At 53.0% G+C, this 14,682-nt stretch overlaps 7 protein-coding genes across 7 annotated transcripts; 4 read left to right on the top strand and 3 right to left on the bottom strand.

Moving 5' to 3' along the window:
- Positions 1–1,874: 1,874 nt before the first annotated feature.
- On the top strand, positions 1,875–2,123 carry MAA_11485 (Retrotransposon gag protein; the record flags this gene model as incomplete). Its single annotated transcript, XM_011413479.1, has 1 exon — positions 1,875–2,123. The coding sequence occupies one exon, from the start codon at positions 1,875–1,877 to the stop codon at positions 2,121–2,123; it is 249 nt and encodes an 82-aa protein (XP_011411781.1).
- A 248-nt stretch (positions 2,124–2,371) lies between these two features.
- MAA_11486 (Tetratricopeptide-like helical) lies at positions 2,372–2,527 on the top strand (the record flags this gene model as incomplete). The annotated part of the gene is made up of 1 exon (XM_011413480.1): positions 2,372–2,527. The coding sequence occupies one exon, from the start codon at positions 2,372–2,374 to the stop codon at positions 2,525–2,527; it is 156 nt and encodes a 51-aa protein (XP_011411782.1).
- A 427-nt stretch (positions 2,528–2,954) lies between these two features.
- On the top strand, positions 2,955–3,896 carry MAA_11487 (uncharacterized protein; the record flags this gene model as incomplete). The annotated part of the gene is made up of 1 exon (XM_011413481.1): positions 2,955–3,896. The coding sequence occupies one exon, from the start codon at positions 2,955–2,957 to the stop codon at positions 3,894–3,896; it is 942 nt and encodes a 313-aa protein (XP_011411783.1).
- A 16-nt stretch (positions 3,897–3,912) lies between these two features.
- Positions 3,913–4,245, top strand: MAA_11488 (Ribonuclease H-like protein; the record flags this gene model as incomplete). Its single annotated transcript, XM_011413482.1, has 1 exon — positions 3,913–4,245. One exon carries the CDS (start codon positions 3,913–3,915, stop codon positions 4,243–4,245), a length of 333 nt encoding a protein of 110 aa, XP_011411784.1.
- Positions 4,246–8,003: 3,758 nt separating this feature from the next.
- Positions 8,004–9,340, bottom strand: MAA_01031 (major royal jelly protein; the record flags this gene model as incomplete). The annotated part of the gene is made up of 2 exons (XM_007819029.1): positions 8,004–8,806; positions 8,872–9,340. The coding sequence occupies 2 exons, from the start codon at positions 9,338–9,340 to the stop codon at positions 8,004–8,006; spliced, it is 1,272 nt and encodes a 423-aa protein (XP_007817220.1).
- Positions 9,341–11,538: 2,198 nt separating this feature from the next.
- On the bottom strand, positions 11,539–11,697 carry MAA_11489 (transposase; the record flags this gene model as incomplete). Its single annotated transcript, XM_011413483.1, has 1 exon — positions 11,539–11,697. One exon carries the CDS (start codon positions 11,695–11,697, stop codon positions 11,539–11,541), a length of 159 nt encoding a protein of 52 aa, XP_011411785.1.
- Positions 11,698–12,296: 599 nt separating this feature from the next.
- On the bottom strand, positions 12,297–14,431 carry MAA_11490 (major royal jelly protein; the record flags this gene model as incomplete). The annotated part of the gene is made up of 2 exons (XM_011413484.1): positions 12,297–14,297; positions 14,399–14,431. 2 exons carry the CDS (start codon positions 14,429–14,431, stop codon positions 12,297–12,299), a joined length of 2,034 nt encoding a protein of 677 aa, XP_011411786.1.
- Positions 14,432–14,682: the final 251 nt, after the last annotated feature.

The following is a 14,682-nucleotide window of genomic DNA, read 5'->3' on the forward strand; positions in this document are numbered from 1 at the left end:
CGCTGTTGGCTCTCCCTCACGAACTCCGTTACAACTCTGTCTTTTCAGCCTTGAGGACGGGCTCTTCCGCGGAGCCGTCCTTTTCCATCTCACGCTGCACAATCAGGGATATTGCCTCATACGCAAGATTTGTCGCAGCAAAAGCCGTATCGCCCCCGGCGTCGTAGGCAGGGGTGATGACAATGTCCACACCCACCACATTCAAGTCTGACAGCACCGTCATGACCTTTATCAGTGTACACTGAAGCGGATATGCGCATCTTGCCAGTTCTTCTTGTCTCACTTTGTATCCTGTGCCCGCCCTGATGGCTGCGAAGCCTGTCAGTCCCACGAACAGACGACTGCGGCAAGCTTGCAGATGCCAAAGACTTTGATTATCTTTCTTGGTGGCGAGGGCAGTTTCCTAACCCTGACATAGCTAAGGAACCTACTCCAACTTCCTTGGTTACACGTCAGGAATTTGCGGCATGTACTCCGTAGTTATTTCGTCATTCATCAAGAGTCGTCCAACGCCTATTGCCGCAGCCATCATTGGCCTAATCCTAGACAACGGTCGTGTCATGTTGGTGTGAGACACGGGAAAACATCCAGAGCGGGCAACGTGGCAGATGGAGTGGCTTTGTTCTGAAAAACATAAATTGGGCCTATTCCGGTGGTTGATATGGACGCCACTACGTGATCTCGGATGCTCACGACCGTTCGCAGAGATCGAGAGTGAACCGTCATCTCTGTCCAACCACTCAGCAGATCAGGGAGCCTGTCTGGTATAGTCGACGGCCCGTAGGCTTGGTTCCGTCACTGTGGCTGTACTCTTGCAGGTAGAACGTTGGTGCAACCCCAACGTGTAACCCAGGGAGAACTTTGAACTCTCGGTCTGGAGGGGTTCAGCTCTCCTTTATTAGTGCCTGATGCCGCCCATGATGGGTGGTGCCACAGCATACCCTTCAATATTGACAGCTATCCACTTAATATCAATATGTACGGAGTACGGAGTAGTCCAAGTCCATCCCTGGGCCTGACAGCATGGACCCACTTCGGCCCGAATTCCCGACCAGTTTCACAGCCATGTGGACCTCCGTGATGCCGGCTTTTTGATAAGTCTAGAGAGAGTAGAGGGTCCTCTGTGGGGGCATTATGCTATTCAATGGCATGATAACGGGCCGGGTCTGCGGGGTCCGGGGTCCAGACGGCCCAGCCAGCGTTGGCTCACGTTCTGGCTCCGAAAGAAGATGGGTATTAGTCCCGAGTCCTAAGAGTGAATAAAAGCAAGTGCAAGTGAGTAACGCATGTATATTCTGATAACAGATGTTGGATCCCACGATCCAATGGCGATTATGGCATCGTGTATGTCGATATTGTCACGCGCTTGATTCGATGGTAACACAGTAGCACACCAACATACGCAACAGTATATATAAACGTACTAAGCTATCCACAAGGGTCTTGGATACTCGTAGCAGTAAAGATCAGTTCGGAAACCAGACAGCTCCTGAACAACGGTGATGCTAAGAATAGAGGGATAGAGTATCAATGCCAGACCACATTTGCGGTGCGAACGGCTGGTCCCAGACTCGCAGCCAAAATGTCCCGTCTCTTCAAGTCAGTCGGTCAATATGTATCCAACACGAACACCAAACCTCGCATCGACCGCATGCTGCTGAGAAGACATATGTGATACGCTATCCATCTCTGACTAGATGCAGTCTTGTTGCCCAAGATGCCCTGTCCGAGAAGCTGTTGCAGAGGAGATCCGGCCGAGACGAGACGCCAGGGCCGCTCCATTAGAACTTGCTTCCTCCTCATTTCCTTCTTGCAACCCAAGACACAGTTGCCAGTATTTCCAAGACTTTCTCCTCTTGATCCGGTCCCTCGCCATGACATCGCTCGACAGCGCCATCGGCGGCATGGACCCGGATGAAACGGTGGCCTTCTCGGACAGCGAGACGGCCCAACCAGCGGGCAATGAGACGGCTTCGCAAACGCAAAACACGATGGGCAAAGCCCAGTTCGATCGCGTATTCCAATGCAACGTTGAAGGCTGCGAGAAGAGCTATTCTCGTGCGGGACATCTGTATCGCCATCAACTAAACCGCATGTTCACCATCTCCTCGAAACAATCTTGAGGCTGAGCACTCAACCTTGCGCACTCGACGGCTCCCAGTAGATGCCCCCAAAAAGTTCTATCCGTGCAACTTCCTCGGCTGCTACCGAGTATTTGTGCGGCAAGACCTGTTCGCCCGGCACCGGGAACGACACAAGAGGCGAAACGCCAGACTGCACGAAGTAATTACTTTGCCCAGATATCGTCCGGAGACACCAGTCCGCCACTCCCTCAACCTGCGTCGATCCCCTCGTCCAATACCAACCCCCGATGGCGTCGGTCATCGACGGCAGGGTCGCTGGTGTCCCAGGCGAGAAACCAGCCAAATCAACACAGCGCCGGTTTATTACCATCGTCCCCGTTGGCCGGGGTGAATCGGGTGTTTGGCTTTCAGCACACAAGCTCTCTCCCAAATCAGACGTGTAACCTCCCCGATGGGCAGGATGTCTCGCATATTCCCGTTCAAGGGCAGCGCCTGGCGTCCACGGCCGTCGCCTCATGTGAGTCCGGCCACGGCGACGAGCTTCGATCTTCCATGCCTGAAGCAATTCAAGTATTCGCCAGTCAATCGCAGGACCTGCGCGCCGTCTTTCCAATCCCTACTGAGCTCAGGGGCTCACCCACAGCACACCAGGGCTTTCCAATCTCGGTCAATGGGTACTCGGATATCCCTCACGCCGGTAACCTCGTTAGAATCGGCATCAATAGCTCAAGACAAGGGACTCAATGTACTGGATTCCATGTTGAGTTCAACCGCCCCCGTCTTGACAGCTGTAAACCCCGGATTTGACTCCCTCCCCAGTCTAGCTACCCGACACTTGGTGGAGAGACATACAGCCAGCCTCCCTTTGCCATGGAGGATGATTTCACAGCGTGGTTGTTCAACGAATCATCTGTACCCTCGTCGTCAGTCGCATACCCGTCATGGAGAGGCGTAGTCCCCAGCTACCTGGATGCTGCTCAGCTACAAACCCGGACCCATGAGTTGTCACTAGGCGGAGGCATCTCACACCGGCCCATGAGTGTTGCGAGGACGTCGGATCCCGGGTCGCCACGTACCGTCATGTCGGACGATAAGCTCCAGGAGCTCCTGCACCTTATGGCGACGCGATTCAACAAGGCTGCGTGCTCGACAGCGACCACTCGCAAAGAGTCTTTTCTAGGGGGTGATGTGAATAACGATAATCACATCATAAGCCTGCGCATGACGCGAACATACATCGAATCCTACTGGTACCACTTCCACCTGCAGTTGCCCATCTTGCATCGCTCGGCCTTTGTCGCTGATCACGCGCCCAACCTCCTTCTCCTGGCTATAATCGCCATTGGCGCGTCGACACTGGATCGTATCCACGGCCCAGAAGTAATCGAGACAGTTCTCCGAGTTGGCCAATTTCATCGTCTAGCATCTCCGATGGGAGGTATTCTGGACGCCGAGTTTCAGGCCCCGACCAAACTCTGGGTATACCAGGCCCTGCTGCTCATAGAGGTCCACGAGAAGATGTATTCCACGCGCTTCCTCCACGAGCGGGCGCACATCCACCACGACACCACACTGGCTCTGATGCGACGCGGCGGCTTGTTCATCGGGCGCTCCGCGCACTGCTCGGCAGACGACCGGCTGGGCTCGAACACGACGCCTAACTCTGCGCTGGACAAATCCTCGACACACTGGATCAGGGCCGAAGCCACGCCGAGAGTCGTCTTTGCAGCCCTTGTGCTGGATTCGACACACGCCGCCATGTTTGGACAGCCTGTCAAGATGACGGCGCACGGGAAATTCGCGAGAGAATAGCGCCGCTCTTGAAAAGATGGCTGAGCGGTGGGCCGTCGAGGCCTCAGCCAGGGAAGCCGCCTTTTACGTCTTGAAGTTCCTGTCCGAGTTTTTGCTGCACGGAGCTTCCGAGGACGAGGACGCGTACTTGAGACGGGACGACTGCAACGTCAACCGGCCGAGGGTCATGTACATGGCGGCGTTGGTCGTGTGGTGTTATGGGATTGCGGTGGATGCACCGATCCTGTTGCCGCCCGCTCTGGCGACGGCGGCTGAGCAACGCCGCGATATGCTCGAGTTCCTGGGGCGCGTGGGCGGCGTGCGATCGCTTATGATCTACAGGGGATGCGACGGCGCAATCGGTGTCTAGGGCTGTTGATGATTCTGCGCGACGGATTTGTCAAGACGCGATGGGAGCTGTTGACAGAAGCCGCCAGTTTGCTAAGCAACTGCATTGCAAAGCTACGAGGCCGACAACACCAGGGGTGTTTGTGAAATACGCCATCTGCCGCTAGTGTCACCTCAGAATGCGTATAGATATGATGAGCTATAGTCGTCTCTCAAATAGTTAGGAATCAAGCACAACTCTGACTTGGGAATTCTTCATACCATCCTGAACTGGTGACGAAAGGGCAATACGGCAGACCCTCCCTGCGGCCGCCTACGAATTTGAACATTCTTATTCCGTCCTCGGGATGTGTAATTCATGACTTTATTTTATTTTCGTCATATTGTGGCGCATTAGTGTCTGAAGATTTCCCATCATCTACTGGCCACTACCACCTTGCACGACAATTCATTTCAATCGCCATTCGCGCAGCACTCGCCGTCCACAATGACAGACGCTGTATTGCGATCAGTTGCCACATTCAAGGCCGGGTTGGCGTCGAAAAAGTCAACCGGCCGCAAATGCAACTCGTGACGCTCCACGGGCATCACCGGCCAATCCTCCACTCGAGGGGAATGCGTAAAGCCGAAAACGGCCCAGACAACCACATCAGTGTTCTAAACGTCGTCATTGCGGGCCGCCGCGTCGTAACAGCCCCCTTCTTCCTCGCGTGACATGTTGGTGAACTCGCCGCCAGCCCAGAACTCGTAGTCTGCGTGTCGCGTCACCCAGACGTGGTGTCTGGCATACTTGGCGCGGCGGCCAATGTCGGACGCTGCATCCGCCATGAGCACTTGCGTAGGCGCCGGGAAATTTATACGACACCGCGCGGCCAGAGACGGGGTTGATCTTGGAAGGGTTGGATATCTTGACCACGCGGTTGGTCAACGGCGAGGCGTCAATATGCGTGGACTAGGTAATGGTTGTGGACTGCACCTCGTAGCCGTTGCCGTATGGATTCCTCGTCGGCTCCATCGGCATGGGTAAGGAATCCTCCACGGTTACCGTGTTGGCATGCCCATCAATGGCCGGATCGATGCGCACGGCAAAGATGTGTTGATGTTCTGAGGTAAAACACCCGGCCCCACGACGGTGCCGTACGGCGACGTGATTCCCGTAGGGCGTGCCTCGAGATATATGCCTCCTGCCAGGTCCAGGTAGTAGGAAAAGATGTGTTCATAGTTGCCCAGCGTGATGGCGTATTAAATGGCCGGCTTGCGGTTACGCAGAACCACAGCACGGTCCGTCAATAAGTTAGCATGTTTCCATAGGATCCCATCGTCGACCTCGTGAATACAGCAGACATTTCTGGCAAGACAGGGCTATCCGCTTGGGGTGACGAGGTTGGTATCTATATACTTGATTGCACCCAGACAGTCACCGCCTAGTCCAAGGTTATTTGCGGTGCGGTCAGCTCCAGCGTCGCCGTAGTCAAAGGCCTATTTACGGTGGTAAGGGGGCCGGGGATCACAGTAAGGCACCGTCAGCTCGCTAAAGGGCAGTCGATGCACAACGCTGCGGTTGTCAAAGTGGATTTCATGGAGCACTACGCATTCCCGAGGCGTAAAGGAGCTGCACAGCCGCCACTTCTGCCACTCCAACAGGCTGTTGTCCGTTACGGTGAAGGAGGCGCCCTCTGGCTGTAGCACATTCAGTGCTTTGAAGTCGGAGCATACGGGCTGAGTGAGTATCTCTGGTACATAATCTGCTGGCTTGCAGTGTTCCGTGGGCTTCTTGGGGGCAGCACGATCCGGTCCAGTGATTTTCAGAGCAAGTCATTATCTTGACCACCGTAACATCCCGTTGGGAGCCGTTCGACACGAACAAGTTGCTTGGTGACTGTTTCCATAACGGGGCAGATGGGGAGTGGGAAGCAGTAATGATTCACGTCATGATTGCGTTTGGTCATGTCTCGAGCAAAGCAAAAGAGCTGCATGAGGCGAGCGGTGTAGTCGTCTCCAAAATCCGAGCCCCCATATGGCCAAGGGTCAATGGTCACCTCCCAGCCAAGTGGAAGTTCCACCTCCGCCACGATGCGCTGCTGGCGAGAGCATTGTCAATAAACTCTTGGAACTCGTCGACGGTGAATGAGGCTCGTTGTTTTGGGTGGAGGCACCGCTTGTCGACCTCTTCGCCTGTAACCAGGTCTGTGTGGATTCCATGTACGATCGACTCCCATCATGCTCAATCATGTCGTACTGAGCACGAGCACGGCGAGGGGGCCGGGGGTGTCTGCACAGAGAGTGCCGGCATGCTCTGCGTCGAGATGAGGGATGAGCTGGGCCTTGGGGGGTTCGGGGTTGAAGATGTTTCGAAAAAACAATCCCCTTTTACGCGCGCGTCTAATAGCCGCGCTGGCCAGTACAATTTCATCCGCGGAAAGCGAGTCTAGGAGTGTAAAACACTCATGGTGCATGGCAAAGACGGTAGCCTGGTATGAGGTTGTTTATTAAAAGATGTGGATAGGAAAATAAATGTAAAAATAAAAATACAAATTATTAGAGATAGAGTACATATGTAGTTGTTATTTGTAGAAACCAGAGGGCATCCTGCCAGCGATGGAAGGAGCATGGCTTCATTGTGCGTATTTCTACTGGCAGATGGCCTAGACTGCTCAGACGAGTAGAGTCTGGTCAAGTCTGCTATCAACCATCAATCGATCAATGGATCACTGCCCACCCATCCCTGGCAGCTCCCCAGCGCCACAGTTGCTGTCCTCGCCTGCATGTAGAGAGACTTGACACATCAATTGCGGCTAGAACCCAACTCTGGGCGGGATCGCGGGGATTGGGTCCCGCTGGCGATTTAGTTTCCAAGCGGCACTGGGCACATACCTTGGCAGTCCATCTCCCCAGACATCGACCCCAACACCCGCGCCGCGGCCATCCACCCAAACATTGAACCCACCCAGGGCCTCGGCCCTAACCCTAACCCAGGTAACGCATGACCCGCGGGTTGGTTCAAGACGTCTCCGGCAAACACCACAGCATAGCATGCAAAGCACTGAGCAGTAGCGATGACTTGGCCCAGCATGCTTTCGTTTTTCAATTTTTTAATTCTAGCTTTCTACCATTCTCTTGGGAAAACGCAACAAGAGCAACTTGCTGGCCTCCATTTGCCCATCCACCGTGGCCCAGTCCAACGTCAAACAGCAACTCCTTCACTCTGTCGAGTGGACCAAGGCGCAGCGAGGCGAGGCCTACGACGGCAATATGCCGGAGCTAGTGGCCGCACGGCAGCGGTGTATGCGCGCCTGCGATGCGCTCAACGACTCAAGGGACTATTCCCGGTGTAACCGGGTCGAGCTCTGGAGAAGGTGAGATGAGAGTCGCCATGTTCCGCATGGGCGAGCACCCATTATCCATGTTGTCGCAGGGAGCCCTGCCAGGATAATCCGCAAGATCACTACTGCCATGGACGAGACGAATAAGGGGCTGGGTTGACTTTTTTATTATTTCTTCTTGTCTAATATGGAAGCCTCGGCGTGGTTCTATACTATGACGGCACCTTGGGTTTATAATCGCCAGTGCCAGGTCTATGCATGCTCTATGTGATGGAGGGGTGGAACTAAAGACAAGATGAGACATGTCGTATAAAGGGGCGCTCTGATGTCAGCATGACGGATGAAAAAACGGCATACGAGTATAAAGAGGCCCTGGGCCGAAGTAGCATACCGTCAGCCCGGTGGTCCTGAGTCCTAGCAATCGAGTCCTCGTCGCCTCGTAAGGACCCCTTAGTGCTTAAAACAGCGTCTTCACTTTTGTCCCGTTGTTGGGCAACTTGGCCCTTAGTAACGCACCAGGCTTTTGTCTGAGGTCGGTGCCATTGTTCCACATGGGCTGGTATGGCAACTGATTGATGATGATGTAGATGTATCCATCTTCCGAGACAGACAGTCCGTCTGGCCAGATGATGCGCGGGTCCCGGATAAAAGGGGCGACTCTCAGCGTCGTAGGGTCGTAGGCGTACACTGCGTTCTGCTCCGGCATTGCCTGGTAAATGAAGCCGTTGGAGTCTCCCTCAAACCCATTTCCATTTCCGCCACGCTGGCCCAGGTTCCGAACGGCGCTGTTGGCAGCTTGGATGCATGCAGGCGAGGTATGGTCAAGAAGGTACTTTGTCTCAATGGAAAACAAGTAATCCGATGTCATGGACGAAAAGAAAAGGGTTGAGCCAGTGAGATCGAGCTGAATTCCATCGAGTCCTTGCGGCAAATGTGTGAAGGGTCCTGTAGGGGTTTCTTGATAGAACGGCATGCCCTGATAGCTGGGGACAACGCCATATCCAGATAATCCAGCTGGATGTCGGTCCAAATGGCGCCAGGATTCGCCCGTTCCCAGATCGAGAACAATAATGCCGTTGCGTCCCTCGGGAGACTCATCGCTGAGGTATGCGACGCCTTGACCAGATGTGGTGATGTTCTCCCTAAAGTCAAATCGCATATCGTTGACAGAAGAGTCTGGGTAGCTGACGGTTGATGGGAAGAGGTAGGTCCGAACGATGGTATCATTGTCCAGGTTTACTGCCACAAGCTTTGCCCCCCCTTGGCGGCAAAACAGTCAGTGCTCTATCACCTGGAGAAATTCTCTTGGGATGCGAGATACATACCTGGGAGACCGTAGGCCATCTGCGACGCATCATTTGGACGACCTGTATCCAACACCCACAGTGTCTCTGATCGGTTGGCCGTTTTCGGCGTCACATATAGCGCTTGCACGCTGATGAATCCAGTCGAATTCTGTGAACCAAACAATGTCCCGTCAATTGTCTGTGTAGAGTTCGCAGAGGGAACATTGTACTGCGGGAGGTAGGCCTTCTCGGCGGTAGAGTTCACCACCTCGCCCAAAGTGAAGGAGACGTTGCCCGGATAATATGACACGAAAATTCGTCCCTTGCTAGACACCGCAAACCCCACGGGCCAGTCCTGGTAAAAGTAATGGGCCTCCTCGATGGCAGGGCCATAAGAACCAGTATCGACTCGGAGAATAGTGTTGGACGTATTTTGGAATGTTATCGGCGAGTTGGCAAAGGCGAGCTGAGTTATAAGAGAGGACACTAATGGTAATGATGCCTTCATCCTAATAGCATTTGAGTAAACAAGCGGAAAGGTACTATGATGGTGCACTGCAGCGGTTATGCTACAGAAAGGAGACGACGAATGCCAAGGACGGTCGCAAGTCTGACATCTGGTAGCCTCAAGCCTCGTTTTGTTTTCACTTTTGAATAAAACTACCAAGAAAATTCCCGCGATTTATATTTTCGGTATCCATCGGCTTCGTCCTTATAACCTAGCTCAACGGATGAAGACTTCGGTTTGTACTGCTGCCTGCGCTGGCGATCATATCCACCAGACGCGTACCCTCATGCTGCTGGCAGTGCGTAAGCTCCAAATGGACAATGGGGCATTGCAGATCGAAGATTTCCCTAGCCACCTACCAAAATCAGTGTAGCTGGTTAACGCATCGTTTAGCAGAATCTCAATGTGACCCTCCGTAGTGGGACGAGCCTATCTATATCCAGCAAGGGGAAGAATTAGGTTTGCCGTATTCCCGGAGATTCCGGACCACCGAGGGTCCCAGATGCGCAGTCTACGGAGTAGCTGTTCAACCTAACAAGGCATTGCTGTCACATTATCATGACCCAGATGGATTTAGGGTGTCATCATCCCGAGTTTCCGAGCAAGCAGCGAACCCAGGTCTTGCTAGCTACACCAATGCAACTCCGTACTTTGATTCATCTATGATGTAATAAACTATGGGCCCCGGAGCAGCGATCTCGTTGATTCATTATTGGCTACCTGCGTCATCGCGGTAGCAACGGCATTCAGCCACGACCATGTCACCAACGAATTGACTAGTAGCCTTCGGCACTTCCCTACTTCCTCATACAGAGTTACATTTACGTTGTTTCTATCTGTTTCATATGACTGCGTCGCGGTCGAAATCCAATACAAGCCCTCTTACTGGATGGATGCTATTTCCAAAAACGGACGAAGCTGGTGCTACGGGGAATTAGCAAAGCTTAAAGCCGGCCATGCGTAAATATCCGGGCGCCATCTCAACGTGTTGCAAAATGTAACGTGCTCTAGCGATATCGCGTCATAAGCGAAAAAACATAAAAATCGGCATTTGTCTCATTCTAAAAAAAAATTCAACTATTATCTACCGTACAGCCACCAGCAAAAAATTCGACTTTAGGATTCTAGCATCATTCCATTCTCATCATGTCAACACACGTCCACATCACGCGAGCTAGTGAACTAGACGCCGGCATCGGTCAAACAGAGGGAATGATTAGGAAAGGAGCAATCATTGGAAAATCCGACAGGATATGTTCCCTAGGTAAGTAAACCTCGTGGTTGGTCAAAATTCCGCCCCCCTGCGACCAGTCGTTCCATCGTTGTTCGCAGCCCAGGCCAGAGAACTTCGTATTCATCAATCCTATAACGAGAATGCTAATACCGACCTTTAAAGTTATGACAGCCAAGCCGCACACATCTTCCGTAATCCACCACCATGGAGGTTCGTATCTGTTCCCCGTGCACTTATCTTTGCGAGTCTCGCGAGTGCCACGTGTTAAAAGATGTTTGCGTTCAGATCAGGACACCATCATTTTCGCTTCCAGCGGTCACGGGTCACTTGTTCTTGAGGGAGGGTCGAAACGGCAGGATTTGGCACCGGGCGACTTTGCGTTCATTCCGGCAGGTACAGAACACCAGGAAGTAAACGACAGCGATGAAGAGGTGACGTGGGTGGTGATGCGGACGGGGAAAACCCCTGCCACGGTCAACCTTGAAGGGTGGCAACAAAAGGCATAGAGTTTTACAGGTTCTGTCCACAGCCTGTCGCGCGGGCTTACACGTCAATAGTAGGCTACCATGTTGGTTATAAAACCTGTAAATTATTATTTCTGTATTCGGGCTGCGTATGGTGAATTGTATTGTCGTGACTGTTCTCTAGATCACTGTCTTCTATAGGATTCCATTTTACATTGCATTGGGATATAAATAACATAATACGCATCCTGTCTAAAAAGTAGCCAGTAAGGCTGTGCGGACAGATGCACTGCTCCCCTGTCCCAACTCACCAAACGCTACGCCGGGATATAAGTCAGCCAGATATACCGAAGTGATACGACACGCCCAGGGCTGTCGAAGCTAGAGAATCGAATAATAGCAGCAGTCATATTAATGCAAGCGACGCCACGGCCACAACCACAGCTTCCACAGCGTCGCGTGCGATTGTTGGTCGGGGCGATGACGGATGGCCATCGAGTTTACTTCTTGTCTTCATCACGCAGGTCGCGGAAACCGCGGCCGTAGACGATATCGGACTCCTCAAGACGCAAGATTGCGTCGACGGTGAAGATGTTGCTGGTGCAAAAGCCGGAAGCGGCCTGTGCCAATCTCGTTGTCGAGTCTCTCAGAAATCGCATGGTTGGGGCACTGGCAGGCTTCAAAACGGCAGGGATCATGTCACTCGTAGATTTGGCCCTTTTGAAGCCCCCGACACCGCCCAAGAACGCAGCGCTGATGATATCTGAAGTTGTGCTTGGACACACCTCCCAAAGGATGCTGAGGCGTGGGACGCAGGATTGTGAGTGTCGTCAGTGCTCTAGATGTCCTGTTATAGACACTTTTCCCCGCTAGGGCCACTATCTACCTATGTTACATACAACATTCCAGGTATTTCTATGCCTCATTTCCAATTGGACCCATACATTACGTTAAGCTTCGGGAATGACTAAATTATGTACATTTGTAAGTAGCTTCGCGAGAGCACGGCAGGGTTGAGAGCGGCTACTCGGCCCGAGCCGCTCTCGGTGGAGCCGCCACACTCTTCCACGTGGGGCAGCGTCACTGACAGGTTCGGGGGACCAGAAGTCAATGCTCACCAGGCCCTTCAATCAAGTACTTGACTTATTCCATCAGAGTTCGGTGACATTCATCTGAACCGCAGGGAGTCCGTTCCAGATCATTAACACTGGACCTCCGAGGACGCGGACCAGCCACTTGTAATATTCCCCAGGACATTCTAACCCGTCCTCTGCCGAGTTGTTCGTGAACGTCTCTTAACTACACCACGAGGCTTCGCAGACTTTGGACTGCTAGTACTAATTCCTCCGGCGGAGGAGTCTGCATCCGTTTTGCGCTTAGCCTCCTGCAAGCGCCTACTCCTTCGAGGCTGTACCGAAGAATCCACGAGAGGAGCGGAAGCGGTATCTGGTACAGGAATCGGTGTTTGTACCCCATTCTCTTCAGAGCCATCTGGTCGTCGTCTGGTGCAAGTCCTGTTCCGCCTGCGAGCCTTGGAAACCTTGGACGGACGAATTGGACCAAGAGCGGTACGTGGTATTTCTGGAGCAAGCCCAGCCCCGACGGATCCCTCTCTCTCGCCTCGTCGCGCCCCCGACAGCAAGACGGAGCGTCCGGCCTCTCTATTGTTTATACGGTCGCGGTCTGAACTTGATGCAGCAGAAAACTGGCTGGTCTCGCCGTTTGGTAATACCGCAGGATCGCCGCCCGGACAAGCCTCTTGAAGAGGCTCGTCCGGTTGACCCAAAACGTGGTCACCATTTGCCGCAACTGGTAATGGAGATGCGATTCGATTCGGTCCCGCATCCACCCTCACCGGTTGATGAGTGCTATCGTCGAAGAGTGGAGATGAAAACGATGCGACTTGTTCGTCTGGATATGGCCCGAATAATGGCCTACGAGGTGTTTCGCTAGGTTCATCCCTGTCCTCGACCGCACCACCCTCATGAAGGACAGGATCATCGCCCATTTCCTCGCGTAGCATCTCCTCGAGAGGCTGTTCATGCTTCCATGACATCCCAGGCAGTATGCCCCATTTCTTGTTCCATATTCCTCTTCTTACCCAGGTATTCTTCACTCTCTCATAGGCTGCCGTGTTGATGTCTGGGGGGGTCGAGACGGAATATTCCAGGTTAGGCTCGGTTGGGGTGCGTTGGCGCCCTGATCCTCCCTGGAGGGCAGCTGGGTGTAGGGCTGGGGGCCATTGGTTGAGGTAGGAGAAGTCGGGAGCTTCGGGAGGGTTCATTTCGTCCAGAATCAACTCGCGTTCTTTCGAAACCTGGTAGACGAACTGATGGTATAGGCGCGACGCCTCACGTCCGCGTTCCCGTATGCGCCGACGTTCCTCAGTCATTGGCAAATCTTGGACGCCCTGCGGTGGTCTCGGCGTCGATTCTATTTCCTCAGGGGGCGGGCCAAAGAGACGGGACTCAGTGCCAGCCGTTTTATCCTTGTTCGACTCAAACTCGCGGTCGAGTGGTTCTTCGTGCTTCCACCTCCACACGCTCCTGGATTTCCATTCCTCGCTCCATATTCCCTGTTCAACCCAGCGTTTCATGACGTTCTCCTTGGCGAGTTTGTGATAATTCGTACCGACTGGGATACGGCGCATTCGAATTGGATCTAGTTGGGTTAGCCGACGTATCTCTTCGAGCTCTTGGGCCAGGAATTGTTCGGAGGGAAACGATGCCTGATGCTCCAGTATCAGCTTCCATTTTAGATCGGAGCGGCGTTGTTCTTCATCGCTTGGTGGGTTAGGGCTCTGAGAGAGGGTTGAGTTGTGTGACAAGCGCGATCTATACGACGGCGGAGATTCGTTGAACCGCGCTCTTGCGCGATCGAGTCGCTCTGGATCTTGGACAAGCGCTGCGAGGGCGTTAACAGCTGTAAACAGCCCGTCTCCACGAAATGGATCAGCCATAGAAGAGCCTTTGTCCACTACAATAGTTGAAAGGACGGCCACTGATGTAACGGGTGGGCAGTGCCGGGTATGTGAGCGCTGGAGGGGACCTAGGAAGGCAGCCAAGCGCTGGGTTTTTGTAAGAGACTCCGTTTCAGACCCTCCATGATCTACTAATAGGATGTGCGCGTCCGTGGTCAAACAGATAAGCGCTGAATCTCTGCTGCCCAGTGCGCCAATGGGTCTAGCGCTTAACAGTGCCTCGTCCTGAGACTCATACCTAAATAAACGAGCGAGCCAATGCAGTCCTTGCCCATAGTCCTTGCCCACCAGAGTAACAAACACCTTGTTTCATATCTGAAAGACGGCACACTTGCTCTCGATATTGGTCATGTCCGCCCATTGTCTGGAGAAAACACTACTTTGGCAGAATTAGACAGGAACGGCGATGCCATTGTGGTCCTACGATGCCACTCTTTGTCTATACATGTAATCCGCTTTTTAATGCCAGACCTATAACCGAGGTCGGCCTGGTGCCCGTACCCAAGACGTGCTCGGGCGATATATTATTACAGAATTGTATAGAGTGCTAGTAGGATGAGAGTTAAGCAAGAACATGTATTATATTTTGTAGCAGATATTTAACTTGGTTGTTCTATTTTAGTAAATATATTAAAATATATTTTTATATATTAAAGTATTTTAC

This window comes from Metarhizium robertsii, assembly GCF_000187425.2.
Source record: "Metarhizium robertsii ARSEF 23 chromosome Unknown MAA_Scf_8, whole genome shotgun sequence".
Taxonomy (NCBI): Eukaryota; Fungi; Ascomycota; class Sordariomycetes; order Hypocreales; family Clavicipitaceae; genus Metarhizium; species Metarhizium robertsii.